This window comes from Hyperolius riggenbachi, chromosome 1, assembly GCF_040937935.1.
Source record: "Hyperolius riggenbachi isolate aHypRig1 chromosome 1, aHypRig1.pri, whole genome shotgun sequence".
Taxonomy (NCBI): Eukaryota; Metazoa; Chordata; class Amphibia; order Anura; family Hyperoliidae; genus Hyperolius; species Hyperolius riggenbachi.
The window spans coordinates 328,620,280-328,633,264 of record NC_090646.1 but is presented as its reverse complement, the minus strand read 5'-3'; the positions used below and the strand labels follow the sequence as shown (position 1 = coordinate 328,633,264).

Sequence of the window (12,985 nt, the reverse complement as noted above, 5' to 3'; positions counted from 1 at the left end):
GATCGATCAAAATCGATCGATCGGGAAATCGATTTGCGATTGATCGAGATCGATCGGCCGCTAATCGGCTGAGTGTATGGGCCCCTTAACCACTTCCCGACCGCCTAACGCACAGAGGCGGCCGGGAAGTGTGCCCTGCAAGGACCAGCTCACCCACAGAGGCGGCGGTCCTTGTAAGGGCATGGGCGGAGCGATTGCGTCATCCGTGACGCGATCCTCCGCCGGCGCCTGCCGCCGCTCACCCGCCGCAATATCCCGCCGGCCATACGGAAGCGCCGGCGGGATGTTAACCCCGCGATCGCCGCATACAAAGTGTATAATACACTTTGTAATGTTTACAAAGTGTATTATACAGGCTGCCTCCTGCCCTGGTGGTCCCAGTGTCCGAGGAACCACCAGGGCAGGCTGCAGCCACCCTATGTAGCACCCAAGCACACTGATTTCCCCCCCCCCCTGCCCCAGCTCGCCCACAGCACCCCTCAGGACCCCCCCTGCCCACCCCGCAGACCCCTGTTTGCACCTAATCACCCATCAATCACTCCCTGTCACTATCTGTCAATGCTATTTTTTTTTACCCCCTGCCCCCTCCTGATCACCCCCCCACCCCTCAGATTCTCCCCAGACCCCCCCCCCCCCCCCTGTGTACTGTATGCATCTATCCCCCTGATCACCTGTCAATCACCCATCAATCACCCCCTGTCACTGCCACCCATCAATCAGCCCCTAACCTGCCCCTTGCGGGCAATCTGATCACCCACCCACACTAATAGATCGCCCGCAGATCCGACATCAGATCACCACCCAAGCGCAGTGTTTACATCTATTCTCTCCTCTAAACACCCACTAATTACCCATCAATCACCCCCTATCACCACCTGTCACTGTTACCCATCAGATCAGACCCTAATCTGCCCCTTGCGGGCACCCAATCACCCGCCTACACGCTCAGATTGCCCTCAGACCCCCCCTTATCAATTCGCCAGTGCAATATTTACATCTCTTCTTCCCTGTAATAACCCACTGATTACCTGTCATTCACCTATCAATCACCCATCAATCACCCCCTGTCACTGCCACCCATCAATCACCCCCTGTCACTGCCACCCATCAATCAGCCCCTAACCTGCCCCTAGTGGGCAATCTGATCACCCACCCACACCAATAGATCGCCCGCAGATCCGACGTCCGATCACCTCCCAAGTGCAGTGTTTACATCTGTTCTCTACCCTAAACACCCACTAATTACCCATCAATCACCCCCTGTCACTGCTACCTATCAGATTAGACCCCTATCTGCCCCTAGGGCACTCAATCACCCGCCCACACCCTCAGAATGCCCTCAGACCCCAGCCCTGATCACCTCGGCAGTGCATTGCTTGCATCTATTCCCCCCCTCTAATCACACCTTGAGACACCCATCAATCACCTCCTGTCACCCCCTAGCACACCTACCCATCAGATCAGGCCCTAATTTGCCCCGTGTGGGCTCCTGATCACTCGGCCAAACCCTCAGATCCCCCTCAGACCCCCTTCCGATCACCTCCCCAGTGCATTGATTGCATCTATTTTCCCCTCTAACCACCCCCTGAGACACCCATCAATCACCTCCTGTCACCCCCTAGCACTCCTATCCATCAGATCAGGCCCAATACAACCTGTCATCTAAAAGGCCACCCTGCTTATGACCGGTTCCACAAAATTCGCCCCCTCATAGACCACCTGTCATCAAAATTTGCAGATGCTTATACCCCTGAACAGTCATTTTGAGACATTTGGTTTCCAGACTACTCACGGTTTTAGGCCCGTAAAATGCCAGGGCGGTATAGGAACCCCACAAGTGACCCCATTTTAGAAAAAAGACACCCCAAGGTATTCTGTTAGGTGTATGACGAGTTCATAGATTTTAGTTTTTTGTCAAAAGTTAGCGGAAATTGATTTTTATTTTTTTTTTTTCACAAAGTGTCATTTTTCACTAACTTGTGACAAAAAATAAAATCTTCTATGAACTCGCCATACACCTAACGGAATACCTTGGGGTGTCTTCTTTCTAAAATGGGGTCACTTGTGGGGTTCCTATACTGCCCTGGCATTTTAGGGGCCCTAAACCGTGAGGAGTAGTCTAGAAAACAAATGCCTCAAATTGACCTGTGAATAGGACGTTGGGCCCCTTAGCGCACCTAGGCTGCAAAAAAGTGTCACACGTGGTACCGCCGTACTCAGGAGAAATAGTATAATGTGTTTTGGGGTGTATTTTTACACATACCCATGCTGGGTGGGAGAAATCTCTCTGTAAATGGTAAAAAAAAATCAAACAATTGTCATTTACAGAGATATTTCTCCCACCCAGCATGGGTATTTGTAAAAATACACCCCAAAACACATTATACTACTTCTCCTGAGTACGGCGGTACCACATGTGTGGCACTTTTTTACACCCTAAGTACGCTAATGGGCCCAAAGTCCAATAAGTACCTTTAGGATTTCACAGGTCGTTTTGCGACATTTGGTTTCAAGACTACTCCTCACGGTTTAGGGCCCCTAAAATGCCAGGGCAGTATAGGAACCCCACAGTGAATCCAGCACGGGAGACTTGGGCGCACAAGGAGCAACTTTGGCGCCGTCAGAAGACTGAGCTGAAGTTACTTTTAAAACACAATAATTCGGCTTCCAGTAATCGCTGGAAGCCAAATTATTTCATTCCCACCATCCATGGCGGCCTGGAGGAGGAATAGTATTTAACCACTTAACGACCAGCTAACGCCCATAGGCGCCAGCAGGTCTTAAGTGGGTTACCATGGAAACGGCCACTCGGAAGCATGGAAGCAGCCTTTCCATGTCAGTTCACGGAGGGTGTCTCCGTGAACAGCCGGAGAGCCGCCGATCGCGGCTCGCCGGTAAAATGTAAACGCGCGGGGAAGAAATCCCCGCTGTTTACATCATACGGCGCTGCTGTAAGGCAGATCGGCGATCCCCGGCCTCTGATTGGCCGGGGATCGCCGGCATCTGATAGGCGGAAGCCTATCCTTCAATGGACGGAACACCATCCTGCGCATTACGGAGGGAGGGAGGAAGGTAAGGAGGCAGAGGGCGGAAATGGCTGCGGAGGGGGGCTTTGAGGAGCCACCCCCCCCCCCCCCCCCCCGCAAAACGCAGATGGCCGGCGGCGATCAGACCCCCCCCCCTTCCCGCAGGACATCCCCCTAGTGGGGAAAAAAGGGGGGAAGTCTGGTCGCCCTGGCTTCAAAGCGATCTGTGCGGTGGGCTGGAGAGCCCACGCAGCACAGATCGGACCAGCATAGGCTGGTCCTTAAGTGGTTAACATGGCTGGGACTTGTGTAGCAGCAGGATCAGCCATATACCGGCGGTATCCTGCGCCCAAGTCTCCCACGCCGATTTCTCTCATACGCACCTGTCCCTCGCGGCAGCTCCAGACTTCTCCCTATCTCACTGGCAGCCTCTGCGGTATCAGTGACCCCCAATGGGTTGGCGCCTTCTGCACGGATGTGTTCCTGCACTGTGCACTCTTGCGTCCACATCACCAAAAGCGTACTTCTGATGCCGCAAGAGTGTGCAGCGCGAGGCGCACATATGCAAAAAAATGCCAACCCAGTGGGTGTCAGCGATTCTGCAGAGCCTGCAAGCAGAGCCAGGAGACCACCAGATCTGTGACAAAGGACACACGTGTCCTCTAGGGGCTGGAGGAAACCACAGGTAAGTAAAGTTAACTTTTATTTCTCGCCTCAGATATCCGTTCACATGAGCTAACCAAGTAGCCTGTACACAGGTAAAAATATTCATTGCAACAGAGTACTTGTGAGTTATTAGGACATAATTTGTGCCTGAAGTTGACCTGTCATAGCCAGCAGTGAGATATTTGTAGATGAGTGGTCATTCAGCATTTCAGTTTCCTGAAAGACAGTTAGTTAAATCAGTTGCTGACATTCAAGGTGGAAATTTAAGGGCCCATTTACACTTAATAAGTTGATGTGCGTTAGTACGCGTTTTTTCCATATCGGTGCATTGTGAAAAAGATTTCAGTTAAAACGCGTTAAGTGTGAAAGGTGCCATAGGGAAACATGGGCATTACTTTGTAAATCCGTTTTCTTTCAGTTATAACTGAGAGCAACTGATTAAGTGTAAACTGGGACTAAAGATGGCCACACACCATACAATTTTTTAAATATCTGTTCAATTCAAGAATAGCAATCAATTTTTCTGACTGATTGTAAAAATTCAAAAATCTGACCAATGTACTGTCCACCTATGTTCAATTTTCCCCCAATCATGAATAAAATAATTGAAAGCTCAGAAAAAACTGTACATCAAGTAATGGACAATCCATCACACACCGTACAATTCTTGATAAAGTTGATCTGAAATTTCCAACATGTCATATCTCCAAAAATCCCCCCCAAAAAAAGAGAAATTCGATCATGTTTATCGATCAAAAACAAAGAAAAGTTCTTGATTTTTCAGGACAACCGATTGAAATTATCGAATTGGCGAATAATTGAAGCCTTCAATTGTATGGTGTGTGTGTGGCCACCTTTAGACTACGTTTCCACTGTAGTATAAAATTTTTGTGTCCAGAAAATCGTACGCTGTTTTTCTGATTGCCGAAAATTTGCATGTAAATTTGTACGCGGTTTATGCGAATTGTCGTACGTGGAAATTTCACATTAGTCATATTTAACATAATCTGCCTAGTAACCGCTTACTGCAACAAACACAATTGCTAACTTCCAGCTAGAGCAATCTCCTACCTTTTATCTGGTCAGCAGATGCCAGTCAGCCAATCAGGTGTGCTGTTATACACCCTTTGCCTGCTGTACCAAATCTAGCAGGAATTGCATAAATTAGCATTCAGGTGGGAGGCTTCGGTTGGATGCAATCGTAGATTGCATCATTTTACAGGGACGCCCCATATAGGAACATCTCCCACACGGTCCCCTCCCTAACTACTCACCTGTCAACCGCATCCTGGAAGCTGCAAAAAAGAAATTTAAAATCACAAACGCTTGTCCGCACGACAGCCGGGGGCCCCAGGTCTCTCTCACTAGCTGGGGCCCCCAAACCACCATGCGATACCTAGAGGGAAGTGTGGGCAAGCCCTGGACCTCTCACCTCCAGGGAACTCACCCCCACGCCTCTAAACTGAATGCTAATTGAAACAAACACAATTGCTAACTCCCAGCTAGAGCAATCTCCTGCCTTTATCTGGTCAGCAGACGCCAGTCAGCCAATCAGGTGTACTGTTATACACCCTTTGCCCGCTGTACCAAATCTAGCAGGAATTGCATAAATTAGCATTCAGGTGGGAGGCTTCGGTTGGATGCAATCGTAGATTGCATTGTTTTACAGGGATGCCCCGTGTAGGCACATCTCCTACACGGCCCCCTTCCTAACTACTCACCTGTCAACCACATCCTGGAAGCTGCAAAAAATAAATTTAAAATCATACACCTGATTGGCTGACTGGCGTCTGCTGACCAGATAAAGGCAGATTGATCTAGCTGGGAGTTAGCAATTGTGTTTGTTGCAGTTGGCATTCAGTTTAGAGGCGTAGGGGTGAGTTCCCTGGAGGTGAGAGGTCCAGGGCTTGCCCACACTTCCCTCTAGGTATCGCATGGTGGTTTGGGGGCCCCAGCTAGTGAGAGACCTGGGGCCCCGACTGCCATGCAGACCAGTGTTTGTGTAGTAACAGCTTAGTCAGGAGTGCTGACAACTTCCTGTAACCATGCATTTAATGTGGATTTTCATGCAAATGCTAAAATTTGCGTTGCTATCCGATGCCATTGCAAAGCATTATATATGTGAATCGTGGCCGACACACATAAAATATCCGAAAGAATGAAGCAGGACCTCCGATTTTTATTATTATTTTTGCTAACTACTTTTGCTAACTACTCACTACCATTTGTTGCTAACTACTGCAAATTTTCGATGCGTAAAATCGAATTCAAAACGCACAAGTGGAAACCTAGCCTTTCCATTTTGTTCTTTAGTGTTCAAATCTTTTCAGAGCTGCACAAACAGCAGTTGCCAGGAGCGTTGCTAAGAGATCTGGGGCAATTTTGGGCACTCCAGCTGAAAAGGAGTGTGGACATGTACCAGAATGTGGGTGTGGTCATGGGTGGAGCCAAATTGACATAACCTTAACAGCAATCTAAGTAGGCCTGCCCAGGAAAATGTTGAATGAAGCTCTCTCTCCATTAATACAAAAAAATTAAATTAAAAAAATGCAGCATATCACATAAATAGGCACTTAACTGGGAATAGTTACCTCGCTTCTGTGCTGGCTGTTCTGGCTTTCTGATGGGTGAGCTGGCCTACTGCCAGATTGTCTCGCAGTCCCCCATAGAATTCTCTTACCTTCTAGTGGATGCTGCCACAGGCCTCCCATTGAGGCACCACAACTCCTAGCATGCAACCATAGAAGAACAGTTTTCTGCATGCCCCCATAAAGGCATCACAGCACCCAGCATAGTACCACAGCACTCAGTATGTCCACATAAAGGCACCACAGCACCCAGTATACCCTAGATTGATGCACCACAGCTCCCAGCATACCCGCCATTGAGCTACTACAACTGACTCTGCCTGGAGGACATTGGGGACACCTCAGAATAGATCCGGGGCACGTGCCACTGATCTTTGGGGCTAGCAACCCCCCAGGCAGTTGCTGCTTACAAATGTCTGCTTTCATACTTACACTACAAAATAAATTCTACCTGCAGTATGACCTGCTGATTAGGTATTTAAATACTTGCACCTTGTAAAGCCCTCCAAAAAAAAAACAACCCTAAATCCATTTAAGCAGAATATATTTTGTGTCCTAGAACTGTGCTTTTAACATTGTTACAGCATGTAATCCTCATCAAAGATGGTGCTGGCCAAGTACCCTTGTTGTGGGTAACATTATCTCAAGTACCCCTCAAATCATATAGATTTGTCAGAAGTAATTCTTTATTAAATGCAGTGCAACACCCTACAATTGCTGGAAGTCCCATGTTATTCTTTTACTTTTATGGTTGCACCAAGGCTATAATGCATGGTGTGACTTTCTGAGGCAGTTGCATCATGACTACCATACTCTATACAGTTGTACAATCCCAAGATTTTTCCAACATGTCTGATCAGATTTTTATTTAAAAAAAAAAAAAAAAAGGAATAATTCTTTCTTGATTGAAAAAAAATATTTGATTTTCACTCTATTTGTTTTGGTTGAATAAACAGGGAAATTGAACATTTCAGTTGTACCGTGTATTGGCACCATTAACACTAACTTGGCCATCTGCTCATATGTGTCTAGAATTTAGCCAGAAGAAACATATTGAGAAAAACATAGATGCAGATTTATCAAAACCAGAAATTTTGGAGCAAAAGTGGAAAAGCTGCTCATTGACCATCCAGAATCTTGGATTTGGATTGGACTTGGGCCTTGGCTTCATTGTGCAACAGATTTTCTCTAATTTCCCTTGCACTGGATTTGATAAATCTACCCCATTTAGACTACATACATATAAATATATGTACCGGTATGTAGTCTACATGGGGTAGATTTATCAAATCTATATAAATTTATATTAAAGTGAATTCCAGGTTGCAATTAGGCAGAAGTGCAAGACTGCTAATCGCTTAGACCAGTGGTTCTCTACATTTTCTAGGTGAGGGCACCGTTGGCGACTGCCATTTTCAAGGCACACAGAAAGCTTAAGGTGGAGAATTCACCACTTGTCATCTGCTCCCGTGCAACGACCAGGTGCTTGCTAGCACTAGGGCCATGGGTGCTGGAGAGGCAACCGCTGTATTGAGTCACTTCTGAGCATGGCTGCTGCTGTGCTCACATTGCGACCTGTCAGATGTGCCCCCAGTATTAGGTAGTAGAGTTAACGGTGAGGGCGGAAGGAGGTCCCACATTGCTGGAGTCACCCGTAGGAGCCGAGTGAAGCGCTTCTTCTGCTGTGCCTGATCCACTGCAATATATTGGGGCAGGGGGAACACAGGACGAAGGGCACATGTCAAAGTCAAAATACTGGTTAAGTGGCAACTCCCAGTCCTGATGAGAATTGCTGTGCTGCTGCAACACCCCTAACAAGTGCTTGTGGCGCACCAGGGTGCCACAGCACCCAATTTGAGAATCTCTGGATAGGGCAATCTGTTGCTAGGATATATGGGACATATACGATGCAAGTCTTTAAGTATTTCTTACACTCAGGTATTTTTCCTCCACCCATATAACAGTAATTGTGTGTATAATTTCAATTAATATGTTGTTATGCTTTTTTTTTTTCATCAGACTCTGTGGGTGATATAGTAAAATGCAATGCATGGTATATGGATAGTACGAATATATCTAGCTTTGACAAAACATGTACAGCAATGACTGATTTGTAGAATTTTGTATATACATTGTTACATATACACAACCTCATATCTTCTCTTATGAGAAAGGACCAATATTGGGCTACCATGTTACAGTTTTGAAAAGGAGTTTGTTTTTCTTGAAATGCGCAGGTGCTTTGGATCACAGTTCTCGAATGCTGAGTTCCCCATCCCTGTCCTCAAGGCCCCACCAACAGTACATGTTTTGCAGAAAACCACAAGCATTCACAGGGGGGGTAATCAGTGTCTCAGCAGAGCTGATTAACCACTTCGGGACCAGTCCAGTAAACCGCCGCTTCCCGATGAATCGCCGCTTCCGCCGGTCACGTTGCTCTGTCCCCGCCGCAGGCTGCTCTCTCTGCCGTCGCTATAAAGGCAGAGCGCTGTGCGCCGGTCAGGAGCCGCTTTCATTGGCTCCTGACCCTGTCACTCCATGTAAGCCAATGGGAACGGCTTACATGAATGACAGGGCCAGGAGCCAATGAAAACGGCTCTTGCCCGGCTCACAGTGCTCTGCAGTCATAGAGGCAGCAGGGCAGCACATTGCGGTGGAGATCGAGCGGCGGGGGCGCGCGGTGAATGGGACGTAGAGTTTAAGTCCGGTCAGAACCGCAGCGCCCCCTGCGTCTGCAGGTAGTTAACTACCTCTATGGATTTCCACAAAACATGCTGGTGGGCCTTGAGGACAGGGTTGGGGAACACTGCTCTAATGCATGTTTGGAAAACATGTTGGCTCCCCTTTGCCCGAGAGGCTACAATTGAATAAATAGCACAACTTATTATCATTGTTCTAATATAGAAATGCATCTTTTCTTTAGGGACCAACATGCCAGCAACCTTTGGACACTTGGCTGGAGGATATGATGCCCAATATTATGGGTATTTGTGGAGTGAAGTGTATTCCATGGACATGTATTACACCCGGTTTAAGCAAGAAGGAATCATGAGTCAGAAGGTAGTCTTTGTCTCTCTTGTTGTTGTACAGGGAGTGCAGAATTATTAGGCAAATGAGTATTTTGACCACATCATCCTCTTTATGCATGTTGTCTTACTCCAAACTGTATAGGCTCGAAAGCCTACTACCAATTAAGCATATTAGGTGATGTGCATCTCTGTAATGAGAAGGGGTGTGGTCTAATGACATCAACACCCTATATCAGGTGTGCATAATTATTAGGCAACTTCCTTTCCTTTGGCAAAATGGGTCAAAAGAAAGACTTGACAGGCTCAGAAAAGTCAAAAATAGTGAGATATCTTGCAGAGGGATGCAGCACTCTTAAAATTGCAAAGCTTCTGAAGCCTGATCATCGAACAATCAAGCGTTTCATTCAAAATAGTCAACAGGGTCGCAAGAAGCGTGTGGAAAAACCAAGGCGCAAAATAACTGCCCATGAACTGAGAAAAGTCAAGCGTGCAGCTGCCAAGATGCCACTTGCCACCAGTTTGGCCATATTTCAGAGCTGCAACATCACTGGAGTACCCAAAAGCACAAGGTGTGCAATACTCAGAGACATGGCCAAGGTAAGAAAGGCTGAAAGACAACCACCACTGAACAAGACACACAAGCTGAAACGTCAAGACTGGGCCAAGAAATATCTCAAGACTGATTTTTCTAAGGTTTTATGGACTGATGAAATGAGAGTGAGTCTTGATGGGCCAAATGGATGGGCCCGTGGCTGGATTGGTAAAGGGCAGAGAGCTCCAGTCCGACTCAGACGCCAGCAAGGTGGAGGTGGAGTACTGGTTTGGGCTGGTATCATCAAAGATGAGCTTGTGGGGCCTTTTCGGGTTGAGGATGGAGTCGAGCTCAACTCCCAGTCCTACTGCCAGTTTCTGGAAGACACCTTCTTCAAGCAGTAGTACAGGAAGAAGTCTGCATCCTTCAAGAAAAACATGATTTCCATGCAGGACAATGCTCCATCACACGCATCCAAGTACTCCACAGCGTGGCTGGCAAGAAAGGGTATAAAAGAAGAAAAACTAATGACATGGCCTCCTTGTTCACCAGATCTGAATCCATTGAGAACCTGTGGTCCATCATAAAATGTGAGATTTACAAGGAGGGAAAACAGTACACCTCTCTGAACAGTGTCTGGGAGGCTGTGGTTGCTGCTGCACGCAATGTTGATGGTGAACAGATCAAAACACTGACAGAATCCATGGATGGCAGAGTGTCCTTGCAAAGAAAGGTGGCTATATTGGTCACTGATTTTGTTTTTGTTTTGTTTTTGAATGTCAGAAATGTATATTTGTGAATGTTGAGATGTAATATTGGTTTCACCGGTAAAAATAAATAATTGAAATGGGTATAGATTTGTTTTTTGTGAAGTTGCCTAATAATTATGCACAGTAATAGTCACCTGCACACACAGATATCCCCCTAAAATAGCTAAAACTAAAAACAAACTAAAAACTACTTTCAAAAATATTCAGCTTTGATATTAAGTTTTTTGGGTTCATTGAGAACTTGGTGGTTGTTCAATAATAAAATTATTCCTCAAAAATACAACTTGCCCAATAATTCTGCACTCCCTGTATTCATGAATACAAATACAAAGAATCGTTGAGAGAAGAATCCCTGTCAGAGCTGTGTATGACCAGTAATATGCAATACATTGTGCAATATAATGTGGTTACACCCACATAATAGATTTATGAAACTGGATAATAAACACATAAAAAAACAGAAAAGTACAAAAATTATGGATTGAAACCACACTTAAATGGCCATTCTTCCTCCGAATCCTCAAATTCAACTCCACAGCCCTGAGAGTAATGGTGTCATATGTGCAATTAAATGTATACAAACTGTTGAATATGAATACGGGTATTCCAAAATCCAACTCCTAAAAAAAAAAAAAAAAAAAAAAAAAGTAACGTGTTTAGTGGTTAAAAATTGCTTGACACTAGAGAGAATGGCTTTTATTTAAGTAAAAACCTGCAGTTTGTTAACAGAAGTATTTATAGTGGATTTATACTTATTCGGTATTTTAGACTTTTTTTTAATTTACTAAGACCTGTTCTGTAAAAAGTACTGTGGAGTAGGTCTTGGCAGCAAGCTGTGTTATGCTATACTTATGTTCTCCCCCTTCTACCCAGAGTTGTGCTGACTCTTCTTCTGCTTCTGACTGCTCTTCTGTATCATTCGATCTGTATCAGTCGATCTGTTTGTGCATGTCTAAAGGTATACAGAGCAATCTTAATTTGTCCTGCTCCTACATCATTTTTTTTTTCTTTCTGCTGTCCCACCTGGTAGTGTATCAGTCCCAGTGCAGTGAGGGTAGGACAGGATGGCTCTTCCTCTTGGCTGTCTTCCTTTGCCTGTTCATTTTAACAAATGCTGATTGTTAGTTACAGACAGCTCCAGTCTGGTCTTAAAATACTAAGCATCTCCCTTTTTTACAGCATGTTCTAATCTTAGTGAATGGACATTGAGGTATTTACCACACAAGTCGGTAATTGACCTTACTAGTCTGTAATACATGTGGTAACAGCCTTAGTGAATTGACATTTGACAAACTGTCCAGTAAAATCAAATGCGGTAATGCTTCCTGAATTGTGGCCAATTCACTAAAGCTGTTACCACATGGATTACAGACTAGCAAGGTAAATTACCGACTTGTGTGGTAAATACCCCAATAAATGTCAATTCACTAGTGTAGAAATTAAGAGGTCACCAGGAGCTGGTGCTGGTCGCAACAGGAATGGAGAGTTGTGAGATGGTCCTTTTTTTTTTTTTTTTTTTTTTTTTTGCAATGTGCCCATCTGTGGTAAAGGGAATTACATTTCTGCTTATAAGTGTAATCCATTTGTAAAGACCATAACCCCACTGTACAAAACTTGGGGTGTGAGTAGCTGCTGTGATGGCTATGGACCTTTTTTTTGGCTTTCGTTGCATGTTTAATGGCTTATCATAGTGTCTTCTCACTTTTTTCAGGTTGGTGCAGATTACAGAAACTGTATTCTGAAGCCGGGGGGATCTTTGGATGCCATTGAAATGCTGCGCAATTTCCTTGGTCGAGACCCAAAGCAGGAAGCATTCCTTCAAAGCAAAGGATTGACCAACATGTCATGACAAGTGATCACTAAATAAGTCCAGCCAGAACAGCACATTTCTAATTATCAGCCCTGCTGAAATTCTAAAAGGGTTTTTTTCTATTCCTTGCACAATAAGCTGACATAGTTTCTGTATACAGGTATCCCTAGGAATATGATGGCAGAGCAAGTGAATTTCTATGAAAAAAATGGACAGAATCTGCTTGTTTACAAATGGTTATGACACTACCAACCATACTTATTAATTAATTTATTAAGTTGTTCATTTATGAACTCTAATCTATTTTCCAACTTTTGCTCACAGAAAACACTGGTCAAAATTCAGCTTGTCTACTTGACATATCTTATTTCCAAGAATATGATATGATATGTTCTAGTATGCATTTTTAAATTCCTACACAAATAAACCTGGCTCTGAAAAATGTATTTACTACCCTTGCTGCAATTTGTATATAAAATATAAGATGATCGCACACAGTTCCCAATAAATATATATTTTGTTTGGGAATATAAATGCCACAGATAATGTGATGTTTGATTAGAG

The 12,985-nt window shown here is 45.0% G+C and overlaps 1 protein-coding gene across 3 annotated transcripts in view; it reads left to right on the top strand.

Moving 5' to 3' along the window:
• THOP1 (thimet oligopeptidase 1) overlaps positions 1-12,867 on the top strand; it is an 81,286-nt gene extending 68,419 nt beyond the window's left edge. For 2 of the 3 annotated variants that reach the window (XM_068233887.1, XM_068233886.1), the window contains exons 12-13: positions 9,204-9,340; positions 12,323-12,867. In XM_068233887.1, the coding sequence (XP_068089988.1) occupies positions 9,204-9,340; positions 12,323-12,460 (275 nt within the window). In that variant the 3' untranslated portion in view covers positions 12,461-12,867. Of the gene's footprint in view, positions 1-9,203; positions 9,341-12,322 lie in introns of those variants that run through there. The other variant, XR_011020503.1, reaches the window with a different exon arrangement.
• The last annotated feature ends 118 nt before the right edge of the window (positions 12,868-12,985 follow it).